Here is a 13241-nt window from a genome sequence, read left to right as displayed (position 1 = left end):
TAATGTCTTGTGCATCATGTTGATCCTGCAGGCAAGATTGTTGATGAGGGTCCAACAATGCTTCCAAACACAAAAATACATCCTCTTCAAAGTAGGTTGGTGTCACTACCAGTTTGCAGTTCTGCACATTTGTCTCAGATCTGCCCATTTGTCTCAAATCTGTCCTTCTCATCTTTATAAATTATATGACCGCAGTGGCAGTGCTTCTCCAGTGTTGAGGAGATTAACGCTTTGCTTACCTTAAAAAATAGAAATAGCTCTTAAGAGAAAGTTGTGGTCCAAGGCAGCAGCTTTCACTCCTGCTTCCATGCCGCTCTGTAAGAAACTCAGACTGATTGAATCCTAGAACTTCCACTCGGTCTGGGACTGTCAGGATACACTTCTTGGGAGCAGTTATAGAAACGAGGGAAGGGGAGTGTTGTCTTCAGCGGGCCACATTAAGTCTGCAAAACAAATCCAGGATTACACAGGACGCAAGAAGAGATCTACTAGGAATGATGTCCTCCTTCGTTTCCTTGATGCCCAACTCCCCCCTAGAACTAGACACACACTGGGTGCAATCTCAGGACTCCTTCAAAAACAAGGTAAATATAAAGGTTTGTGTCAAAATGCCTCTGTTGTGGTGGACTGACAAGAACATCAAAACTGCAAGTCTCTACTTTACAATGTAACCATATTAACCATGGTCACAGAATCCTCTATGCAGGGCTGGTGTGCCCATCTGGGTGACTTTATGTCCAAGTGCCTTTCAGCTTTAATGCTTGAGCTGTGAGGTCCATCTAGCAGGGAAGGCATTTCTTCTTTCTATTGTCAGGAGCATCATTCAGATTGTGTGGGACAACACCACTGCTGTGAAATATATCAGCAGCCGACCTATGACTAATTGTTGCGCAGTGGGCATCCGCCCGCAGTCCGCGCGACCAGCGAACAAGCCCAGCCCAAGCCGGCCTTCCCTCCTCAGCGGCGCCGTCGCCACTGGCTCACCGCGAGTCCACAGCCCCAACAAGAGAACGGGGGAGGGAGGGGGGGCGATGAAATGTCCCAATCCGACTCGTGCCACCAGGCGACCGACAATGGAGCGGCGCAGGCCTCGACCCCCCCAGGGGGGCAGCACCTTGAATCCACTCGCTACACTCCCACGCAGACTCTCACGTGTGGGCCTCCACTTCCAGGGGTCCGGTAGTCGAGCGCCTGGGCACCGCCAGTCAGCCCCCAGCAATGACCCTGCGCGAAGCGTCGCACTCCCAGGACACGCAGCGTGGGCAGCAGTGGAAGAACCGCTATCCGCGGGCCCCGGGCGGCGTCTCACGCCCCGGCCTTCCCGTTACCTTCACAATAGTCCTCCACAGGGGCCGAGGGTTCAGGGGCGCAAGCACTGCCGAGTCAGGGCCACCTCCCGTGTCCGCCTCCGTCTCCGCAGGGCAGGCAGCCGGGTGTCGCAACGGGGAGCACCTCCCCCTCCACAGCAAGGCGGTCACGCTTCGGTGGGCTCCGGACCGCAGGATGGCTCCCGCTGGGGTGTCAGGCCTACCCCGCTCCCTCCACAGCTGGCCAGATCGTCCGCCGCCCAGGGCTGCCCGCCGTCTACACCGTCGGCGCTGGACACCTTTCGCACCGTGTGGCTCCTCAATGCCGGCTCATCCCTGCGCGTGCACCGCACTGGCACCCCTGCGGATCCGCAGCACTACCTCAGGGTCCCGATCTCCGGCGCCGTAACTGTCGCGGCCCAGAGGGCCCTCGCCAAGCCGCGGTGTCCATTCGGGCACACTGCCGGGCGCCGAGCTCCAGCGTCACTCCTCAACTGCCGGCCGTAGCTCGCAGGCGTCCCCAGCTGTCCGCACAATGCCCACGCGTGCCGACCGCCACGCCGATGTGTCGGGGGGTGAACGAGCCGCCCCCGCCGCAGTCCACAGCACCCAGGAGGGGCCCCCTGCAGGAGAATCCCCAGGATAAGGGCACCAACAAGACGGAGCTCTACAGGGCTGCGACCATCTTAGTCGCGCGCCAAGCCACGCCCCCTCCTCTGAAAACCAATTATTGACAGGAACTCTGCTCAACACCACCAAATATTCCCCTACGCATGCACATCCTCAGTGGCAAACATGTTTATCTGCTCTGAGAAGAGTCTCAAGCACCCCTTCAAAAGAGTGCAGTAAAACTGGTGCCTCCCTGTCAGTGGGGCAAAGGAGTCTACTCCCTATATTTCCTCATCCCCAAGAAAGACTGCACACACAGTCCCATTCTAGATTGAGGCCACTCAACAGATGGATCCTCGAACATCTTTTTCGTATGTATGGTAATATTGCAGGTTGCCATATCTCTCCTCCTGCAAGGCAATTACAGGGAGGCTATTGATCTCAAAGACGCTCACTTTCACATTCTAATCTATGCAACCTATTGGTGGAACCTGAGATTTGTGGTAATTAGACAGCATTATCAATTCAAGGTGCGAATTATCGGTGTCGCCACCGCCCAAAGAATCTTCACCAAGTGCTTGGTGGTGGTCGCCGCACTTCGAAGAAGGGGGCGTATTCAAACATTCTCCTTTCACGACGATTACCTGATCAAGAGTGCAAGGCGCTAACACTGCCTGTAACACACCCGAGAAATTGCTTTGCTTCTCCACAATCGGGGATTCACCATAAATTATTTACAACCTCTCCAGATGCAGCTTTTTCTAGGAGCAGTTCTCAATGCACAAACAGGCCAGCCTACCTCAGTTCCGAAGTGAAGGCAGCTTCTGGTCAGCTTGTACCTCTTTCTTCAGGCACAATATTATTTCAGTCAAAACAGTAATGCTCCTTTTAGGCATTCACTTGGTGACAAAATATCTTCCGGGAACGGACAGATCTTGAAAACAGGATGCATTAACAAGTCCCAAGTGGGAACTCAACCTGCAGATTTTGCAACACTACTTCCACTGCTTGCGCACCTGCATCGTAGATCCGTTTGCCTCTCCGAAAAATGCAAGATGCCTGGGCAATACAATATGGATGAACTGGTCTGTTGGATTGTTATTGTAATTGCATCTATATGGTGCTTACTACCCCTGACGAGGCGTCGTAGTGCTTTTCGGCGAGTAATAAGCTTCTTCGGAACCCAAAAAGGATTAGTGGTGAATTTGTGTAGGGAAATGAGAAATTAATTTGAGCGGTGGACATGTGAGTCTATTAGTTGGATTGAAAAGGATAATGGTGGGATAGAAGAGGGAAGGGGCTAAAAATTGTTTATCTGGAGATCATAGCATTAGGAGAAGGTTTGATCGCCTTTTTTATTTGGAAAGTTTTGTGAAGATTCTTTAAACAGCACCAAAGTTAATAGTAAACCAAAAAACGCTCAAACCATTGTAACCAGGTTCTAACTAGAAATACACAGTGGTGACTACTTCTATGTGTGTGTATATACATCTCTATATTTTAGTTAATTGTAAGTTTGTGCATCTGTTAAAAAGGGTTTAATTATGTTTGTAAGTAGCTTAGCATCAGTAAATATTTAAATGTGTACTCTTTGTAACAGTCTTTAAATGAACGGACATGTAAAAACACTAGCTTCAGATTCTCTTTGTATGCCTTCAGCCTCACCTTTACTCACTAGTCTTTTATGACCGTTGAAGGATTGTTAGTAAAATTACTTTCAGTGAATTTTGTAAAACCAATAGTATACTCTTAAAGATAACAAAAAGACATTTGTAGAATAGGGTATACTGAAAACTTTTAACCAACCTTTGTCTTGGGAAATCTGTCTTCATCTATTGTTGCTAATTAAAAGTATGTTTTATTTATATTATAAAAAACTTGTACATGAAGCAACTCCTACTTTTGCTGGGCAATACAAAATGTGAATGAGAACTTTAACCCACCAAACAAAAATCCAGTGTTATGGGTTTACCTGGAGACCAATCTTCATTAAACCAAATTGAGTGAAATTGTATCTAGTCTTTTGCAGACCAAGGAAGTTGGAATTCTGCTTGTTCTGGAAACCTCACTTTCACACTTCCTAACCAATATTTATTTAAACTATTTATGGGTTTATCCTGATCAGTTTATTAGCTCATGCAAAGCCTTGATCAAACGAAGCCTCAGTCCCTGGATAGATGATACATATTTTACCACTTCTCCCGAAGAGTTTCTCATATTGAATTTAAAACATTCCTAGCAGACTTGCCATATTTACCCAAGCCTTTTTTCAACCCAATGCGCTCTATTTGTGCTCAGTTGAGAATATAAGCATTCTCTCTTGAGAAATCTCAGTAGAGCTATTGCAAGTGTTTTAATTGTGCTTGTTCTAAAATGCAGCAGTCAATATGTATTCATAAAAAAGTGGATAGTCCTATATTTGAAAGGTCAACTAAGCTATTTAACCTCTACATTTTTAAAGGGCTTTTTTAATGCTTGAAAATTGTTTTAAATTGTCTGTTATTTTTATTTTACTATATACATTGTGACATTGTTGCCTTCTCCTTGACTGCTTCATTATAATGGCCAATTGGTGTTGGCGTGTATCCATTTGGTATCATTAGGTGAATGCTTGAATAATATGGAATTTCACAGAGCCTAGTATATGCGTTATATTTTGGTTCACCTATCTTAATGAAATTCCTGAGGCATTATCATAATGTGTACTGTTTGTTGACCAATTATTTCCAACTCCACTGATTGCTTGATTTTGGAGGTTATCTTCTTGTTGCAGGGCTTTCCTAGAATTAACTGCATTTTGGGTCATGAGTGGTCATACTTCCCATGCATGCAGTTGTACTTTTCCCTGATTTCTCGTTTTTTTCTTGTAGACTGAGACCAGAAGGCGCCTTTCGACTGACACTGCCTTCTCCGCCAGCTCGGTGCCTTCAACTCCTGGAAATGGCACCCCATCCTCACAGGATACAGCTTTCTCCACTGGACGTCAGGATACATCTTCTCCATATGGTCAGTTCACACCTGGGTCTGCGCAGTCATCCCAGGGGACACCCTATACGCCTCGAGGAGGAACCCCATTTTCACAGGATTCAGCCTACTCCAGCAGGTGCTTACTTGGAAATGTTTGGCCATCTTTCTTACACAACCATCATTTGTATGCGTCGAGTGGTAGACTTAGTTTTCCATGAATTTATGCCACATATAAAGACAGAAACCTTTTTATTAAAATGTCTTTACTATGTAGATTGTTATTCTGTTGTGTCTCAACCACCTCAACATGTAAAAGCGTTTATTTTTCCTTAGAGGAGGCATTGCTAAGCCTTTTCTGTATGAGGGCAATAGTTCAAAATGGTTCTTTTTCCATTGCAGCTCCTTATTCTTTGAACTATTCAAAACACATGCTGGTATCCCTGAAAGCTTTTACATACTGTGGGAATGGGTTTTACTCGTAAGTGTTTTTTTTTTTTTTGTCATAACGCAACAACAATCTCAGTATCACGTTTAGGCCATTTTCCCCTCTCGTGCAAAAAGAGTAGATTTATGGTAAATATTTGTGTCCATATCCAAAGGTATAATGCATAACACATTGCATCCTTCCTTGGAATCAATATTGAATCTTTGTGGGTGCAGAAGTTTTGTGCAGGTTGGGGGAAATGGTGTTCAAGAGGGATAGGGAAAGGCAGTCATTAACTGTATTCTTTTGTTCATAATCTTGCCCCCGCGACCCCTCTTCCAACCACCCAGCTACTGTCCCCATATCATGTCAAATTTCTTAGGGCAGCCTCATTCTTTATATACTGCTTTTTCCAGGCCCATGCATGAATCCATACCCCTCTCCCAAACACGTCCCGTAGGGGTTGTCGTGCCACCCCATTTTTGGCTTGTGTACCAATTACCCACCATATACCTAAGGTTTATGAGTAATGTTTTTTAAATGGTGGCTTCCACATATTTCTGTATCCCCACCTGTATCTCCCCCTCGCGCCTCTGTCCCACCACACCAGAAATGGTTATCCCTCTAATAGTGACCTTATAGGCCTCCCAGAGCGTATTCGCACCCAGCACTGACCTCATATTTTCTTTAAAGTAGCACTCTGTGGCCTAGCCCAGTTGTTCAACCACTGTGGAGTTGCACAAACGCCACGTCACCATCCTCCAGTCTCCTCTTTCACGTCGGTATGTCCCCAGTGTCAACTGCAACTGTGAGTGATCTGACCGCATCTGCGCACATTCTGGCTGCGCTAATAGATTCAGGAATGAGCAAGGGGTGAAAAAGTGGTTGATTCTCAAATGTGAATCATGTGCACCAGATTGGTAAGAGTACAGCAGATGTAGCATTCTCCATATAACTTCCATTCCCAATGCTAGTAGGAACCCTAGGTTCCCCGTTGAATGCCTTAAAAATTGCCTAGGGCCAGATCTGTCAAGCTGCGGGTGAGCCACCATGTTAAAATCCTCTTCCAGCACTGTCCGGGCCTGTTGCAGGGTAGTCCGTAATTGTCAGTATTTGTAGTGTGTGTATATGTAGACCTGATGGGGTGTAAACATTTACCTGCAAGCAACAAATCCTCTCCCAGTCGCCAAGTACTGCTGCGTACCATCCATAGTTATGTTGATTTATATAATACACTAATCACCTGAGAGGGTATCCAGGCGCATAAGCAGGTGTGTGGTCCCCATGGTGCTTATACGAAGAGCCTTGTCTTCATCCTCTTGTGGAACTCAAGAAGTGAGAAAGAGGCTCTGATGTTTTGAGGGAAGTTTCATGTCTTGGGTGTGATGTATGAGAATGAGCTAGCTCCAGTTTTACTTTTGCGGAAGTTGGATTTACAAGAGCTCCAGTGTTATCCATAGCATCTCGTCTGGGTCAGGGAAGATCCCTCTCAAGCATTGTTTTGGGCAGGTGCGACCCCTGCCCCATCTGATGAATGTCTTCCCTGGCACGGGGCATCAGTAGTGACCCCCTAGATCTGTGTTGATGGCGGCCTCACCGTTGCCGCTTTGCTAGTTGTTGCAGATCAGGGAGATCCATGTGGCCGGCGCTCCTCCAGCCAGCTCCATGCACTTTCTGGGGTCTAAAAAAATAAGGATTTGTCATTATAGATAATTTTCTACTATGCTGGGCAAACAATTTGAGGTCCATAGTTTCTGTTTAACTTCCAGAAAGGATTTCCTCTGCTGTTGCCCTTTTAGTGTATAGTCTGGGAATATCATCACAGTTGAGGATTCGAATGGGAGCCTGCCGATCTTGCAGGCAGCTCTCAGGATTACATCGCTGTCAGAGAAGTTAAAACTCCTTACACACATCGGTTGTGGCCGTGCCTTAGGGGAGGGTGGGCGGTGTTTCAGTGAAAGGTATGCCTTTTCCACAAGAAAGTGCAGAGAGACTATCTCCCCTCAGCAACCCACGACTTTAGCCATGTTAGGATGTATGTAGGGCTCTCCCTTCCTTCTCGAATGCCCACAATTCTAATACTGTTGCGTTTTCAGCGACCCTCCGCATCCTCAACTCACGCCGCTAAAGTCTTTACAGTGCACTGTAAGTCAACGTGCTTGACCTGCGCCGACCATAGGGAATCATTCATTTACGATAATCACACCTCAACCGCTCTCTCAGCCTTATTACTCAAATCCTGTCTCAGCAGGCATAGATTTGTACTTAATTCCCAGTCTTCCCCCCACATATTGGGGAGAGTCATAGATAGCTTTCAGGATAAAGGATGTGGACTGTGAGGGTTCCTAGTCCAAGAGGTTTGTGTCTCCCCCTAGTTTGAAGGTATGCACTGGCATTGCCCAACATAGTCAAGAACTGAGAATGCATTGGTGCTTAACTATTAGGAGCTTATCTTAATTCTTCTGTTCCATTTTCTTTTCTAGATGTCAGGACCCCAGAACACCCTTGTTTAAGTTACTATTGTTGCAGTTTTATATTTCTTTGGCTTCTTTTAATTTTGTCTTAATTTACTTTTTTCATCAGCAAAAGTCTTTCAAGTTTTAAGAGTTGCAGCAGATGTAAAAAGTTGGTGTAAAAGACCGGCACCCATGATTGCTTTGATGTTGTTCGTTCGACAGGCACGTTGACCGGGTATGATGTTGGTTCCAAGTGGCCGCTTTTGGTCTTCCAGTAGATTTCTTGTGGGGCCAGGCACAAAAGCAAGTGTTATTGAGATCTCAGATAACGTGCATTTCATATACAGTCAACCATCTCGTACCCCCCAAAAAAGGAAGAGAAAACCTCCTGACATTCACTTGGAGGCAGGCTTAGGTGATTCTCTAGTCATCTACATAAGTAGACTTTGAAAACCACCTGTGGTAAGGAAAGCGTTTCCTCTGTTTTGTGAGTAACAGTATTGATGACAACCTCTGTATCCTTGCAAGTAGCAGTCCTTCCATTTATGGCACAATTAAGTGATGTTTTTGGTTCGGAGTGACTTTGAAGCTTGGATCTTGGGTTGCGCTGCTACAGAAGTAAAGCAGCTCTATGACGCTGACTAAGTTAGTGAGTTAAGTACACTTGAATGATGTACCAGAGACTCCAGCTTGTGATAGGTGCTGAGAGCCAGTACTGCAGTGTTGTGTAATTTTGCAAGGTTGCCATGCGTGAACCTAACTGTTCTGTTAAAGCATCTGGCAGGTTTCTTCACTGCCTTAAGTCAGTCCCTGAAAGTATGTTAGCTGTGTGTGTATGTATGCATGTTTAAGGTATTTCTATAGCATGAAACTAGCCAAAAAGCAGCAGAGCACAGACTGTGATCAAAGACAAACATAAAACCAGTGAGCAAGAGGCGCGGAAGCTGGTGTGTGGATTGTTGATGCAATGTGATGTAGTGTTCTTTAAATAAGTGGTGGCTTCAACTCTTTCCTAAAGTGGAACAGGGTTGAGGCGGTCTTGATGCATAAGGGGATGTTGTTACAGAACCTGGATGTATAGATGGACAAGACCTGCTGTTTTCTTTTTTTCTTTTTTTACACTACTTCGACTGCAGTCTGGTGTGCTGGCTGCAGGTGTGCTGGGACATACCAAAGATGGTGAGCTTGTCTGCAAGATTAGCAGGAGTGGTGGTTGTTATAGCTTTGTAAATGATGCTGCTGGTTTTGAAGGTTTTGTGGGCTGGCAAATGGAGGGGGGACAATAGAGTTAAATCAAGCTGGGGGTGATGTGGTCATATTTCTTCAGGCCCTGGATGAGACATGCTGCAGCACATAGGATGCCCCTAGTGGGTGCCAGCATGGAATCTGGGAAGCAGAGGAGTAGGGCATTACCACCAGCCAGATGCGAGAGCACTAGGGCTTGAATAGCAGTACTGAAGTTTCTTTCTAGAAGAAATGGTTTGACTTTGCTTAGAGGTGAGAGCTGATACAGACCGACTTTGTTTTTTTGTCAGTTTGTACCTTGAGAGTGAGGTTGGTGTTTAGGTAGAATACAAGTGATTTGGCATAAGAAAACTTGGGGTTCAAAGATGTTGAGGTTCATTTCATGGTGCCAGGTTTGTATTGTATCTTTTTTATTGTTCTTGGCAAATAACAGGAAATCTTTCTTGGTTGGATTGACCTTCAGAGGCGCTGGATATCCAGGTCTGGATAATTTGCAAGCAGTATTTGAAGTCTGAAGCAGAGGATTCTTTTGAATACAGTTGTGTATCATCAGCTTCTCCAACATTTGGATGTGTTATATATTCACACGCTTGAATCATTCCCCGTCGTCAGGCTAAGAATGGACCTAAACTTCAGCCAATGAGGTGGAAGTTTAAGGGTCCCCTTGTGCATTTCACCCTTCCGAGGAGCGTCCTGCTGGAGACATACCTCTGCTGTCCTGTCCTGTAGTCCCTCGCCGCCGCCACCTACATCAGCGGCCGCAGAGTGGGGAAAAGAACAGGAAAACTACATTTCCCAGCAGCCCAAGCGCCACCGGACCCGCGGACGTCCCGTTCGCGCCACGAGGCGCTCAAAAGAGCGACGCAGCCTCGGTGGAGCGGGTCCCCTTGTGCATTTCACCCTTCCGAGGAGCGTCCTGCTGGAGACATACCTCTGCTGTCCTGTCCTGTAGTCCCTCGCCGCCGCCACCTACATCAGCGGCCGCAGAGTGGGGAAAAGAACAGGAAAACTACATTTCCCAGCAGCCCAAGCGCCACCGGACCCGCGGACGTCCCGTTCGCGCCACGAGGCGCTCAAAAGAGCGACGCAGCCTCGGTGGAGCGGGTCCCCTTGTGCATTTCACCCTTCCGAGGAGCGTCCTGCTGGAGACATACCTCTGCTGTCCTGTCCTGTAGTCCCTCACCGCCGCCACCTACATCAGCGGCCGCAGAGTGGGGAAAAGAACAGGAAAACTACATTTCCCAGCAGCCCAAGCGCCACCGGACCCGCGGACGTCCCGTTCGCGCCACGAGGCGCTCAAAAGAGCGACGCAGCCTCGGTGGAGCGGGTCCCCTTGTGCATTTCACCCTTCCGAGGAGCGTCCTGCTGGAGACATACCTCTGCTGTCCTGTCCTGTAGTCCCTCGCCGCCGCCACCTACATCAGCGGCCGCAGAGTGGGGAAAAGAACAGGAAAACTACATTTCCCAGCAGCCCAAGCGCCACCGGACCCGCGGACGTCCCGTTCGCGCCATGAGGCGCTCAAAAGAGCGACGCAGCCTCGGTGGAGCGGGTCCCCTTGTGCATTTCACCCTTCCGAGGAGCGTCCTGCTGGAGACATACCTCTGCTGTCCTGTCCTGTAGTCCCTCGCCGCCGCCACCTACATCAGCGGCCGCAGAGTGGGGAAAAGAACAGGAAAACTACATTTCCCAGCAGCCCATGCGCCACCGGACCCGCGGACGTCCCGTTCGCGCCACGAGGCGCTCAAAAGAGCGACGCAGCCTCCGCGTCGCGGGACGCGCGCGGGCGACGCCGGGCTGAGCCCGAGCAGAGGGCGGGCCGTCTGTGGCCGTCCGGGGCAGGAAGAGGCAGGGCAGGGCCACGGACCCTTGATCATCTACAGACTCCACGGACCTGTAAGTGTATTGTTCCACGCGTACACCTGTGTTACAGGCTATTGGACTTAATGTTATGATGCCGAAGTCCAAGTCTCCTAACCAGTCTGGTACAGGAGAAAAGAGGACCATGGATAATTATATGGTAAAAGTTGTCAATAAGATCAACAAAGAACGGAGACTCTCATTGGGCAGATCAAGCTTAGAAGTACCGTCAGCGGATACATTAGCACTTAATACTGAAACATCTACTTTAGAAAGTTGTAGGGGTAATACTGACATTGAGACTGTAGAATTAATGGTCGATGTACCCCCTGATGTGGTTAATGTTGAATGCATTGATGAATCTATCTCTTTAAATGATTCTACCCCCTCACAGACCACAGCATCTTGTTCCAAAATCACCCCAACTCCTTCCCCCATGCTGAGGAAAGTGCGGGCATGTAGGAAAGCCCCAGCGAAGAGGGCGGTGTCTTACAAATCTAAAAAGCAGGGTACAACCCAACTGAGCAGGGTGGCTACACCAGACTCGTTAAAAGATATACTGGGGACCAATGATAAAGCTGAGGGGGTTTTCCTTCATACAGCCTCAATAGGACATTTGGTATCTATCATCGAGTCAAAACTAGAGGCCTTAATTAGCCCCCTGCTGGTAAAGTTAAATTCAGTCTCTGCAGAAGTAGCCTGTTTAAAGGGACTCTTGGCCTCTTATGAAAATCGACCTTTGGTAAACACCAAACTGGCCGTTCCGGCCCCTGGGGTTCATAATTCAATGGATGGTGCCTTGGGACCTACGTCTAGTATTTATAGTAAGGGAGCCTCTGCGAATTTGGGGGATAGCAGGCAGTTAAGTCCGTCTGTAAATGTACCACCCACTGCAACAGCAGTACCTTCCTCTTCCTCATTAGTTTCATTATCAAGCACATCTCTTCCTGTATGTACGCGCCCACAGAATGTACAAAAACCTGTAGCTGATGGAGATGCTGGTTTTATTAATCACAAGAGAAATCATATCGTTAATCTCCCACCACAGTGTGCACCTTATGCAGTGGTTTTGATTAATGTCCCTGAGGTCGACTCCAGTATGCTTAATTCCAGGCAGGAAACTCACGATTCGTTAAAAAATAAGTCTCTTGCCTGGCTCAACAAAAACTGTGGTTTCCCGCTGGCATTTTCTAAAGATATTTTGTCTACTCGCAGAGTTGGCTGGATAGGGGAAGGCAGGAAAACCACCAGAGGGGACTGTATTGTAGTTAATTTTAAATACCCACAGCATGTGGCAACTGTCCTCCTAAAAGCCGCCTCCTTACCCAACCAAGTTAATTCAGTCTCTGCTAAACCTTTGGGTTATTTTTATAGTTATTTGAACTGCCAGCAATTACCACAGCATCAACAGGATGAGCACTATGCAGCTGGTTTAACTAGAGGGGGGGTTGGTTATCCTCCTAACTTGCTACCGAGAGTCCCGATGCATTGTAACAGAGGGGATATATATGGAAATGAGCCATTCTGTAGGCCGAGGGATTACACCCTCCCCCTTTTTAACCGTTATTCTGCCTTGTCGTCGTTGGAGGAAAACGACTGACTGTTTAATAATATCAGGAAGTCGAACGATAAACAGGCCACCAGTGAGCAGTCTAATATAGTGGCGACTGCTTTTTCGCACTCTCCATTTGAAACCAATAAAGCGGATGCTGTCATGGTGTGCTCAGGAACTAAACGGACAAAGATTGCAACCTTGCCCTCCGTTGCAGACTCCCTTTTAATTCCAGAACCCTGCCTCGTAGAACGAGCAAATGATTATATAGTGTCAAACTGTGATTCCAATACAGGTTACCGCGTTGTTACGTGGAATATTGCAGGTTTGAAAAGGAAATTAGATTCCCCTTTTTGGAGGGATTTTATTAATAAAGGGTACGATATAATATGTCTTCAGGAGACTTGGTGCAAGGAACCTATTTTTATTGAGGGATATTCAGCATATAGCTTGAATGCAGTGAGCTCGACCGCTGGAAAAGCCAAAGGTGGTCTCTTGATCTTAATATCAACCAAACTAAACTCCTGTAAAACCAAAAGTTGTGTTTCAGTGGATGTCTATTCTCAGGTATTATGTCTAGAGTTTGATACAGGGAAGGATTTGTTGCTGATAAATTTTTATAACAATGTATTCACTGCTGACAGAGGTAAAATTCTGATTCAGCTAGAAAATGAAATTGTGAGGACTCAGGCAGTTTCAGGCCATCAGTCGATTGTCCTTTGGGTGGGTGATTTTAATATAAGCCCTTGTCCTTTTGCCACGAGTAATTTATGTGGATTAAGAAGGGAATTTGGTAATACGGAGGAAAACGACTGTTTACATT

General features: G+C 47.0%; 1 protein-coding gene across 4 annotated transcripts in view; it reads left to right on the top strand.

The window, feature by feature from the left end:
* SETD1A (SET domain containing 1A, histone lysine methyltransferase) overlaps positions 1-13241 on the top strand; it is a 1055844-nt gene that overhangs the window by 317167 nt on the left and 725436 nt on the right. For all 4 annotated transcript variants that reach the window (XM_085618738.1, XM_085618739.1, XM_085618737.1 and 1 more), the window contains exon 7: positions 4787-5019. In XM_085618738.1, coding sequence (XP_085474864.1) covers positions 4787-5019 — 233 coding nt within the window. The remainder of the gene's footprint in view (positions 1-4786; positions 5020-13241) is intronic.

Source organism: Triturus cristatus, chromosome 7 (assembly GCF_964204655.1).
Source record: "Triturus cristatus chromosome 7, aTriCri1.1, whole genome shotgun sequence".
Classification (NCBI taxonomy): Eukaryota; Metazoa; Chordata; class Amphibia; order Caudata; family Salamandridae; genus Triturus; species Triturus cristatus.
Note: the sequence above shows the minus strand (reverse complement) of the source record. Positions and strands in the feature narration are given on the sequence as shown.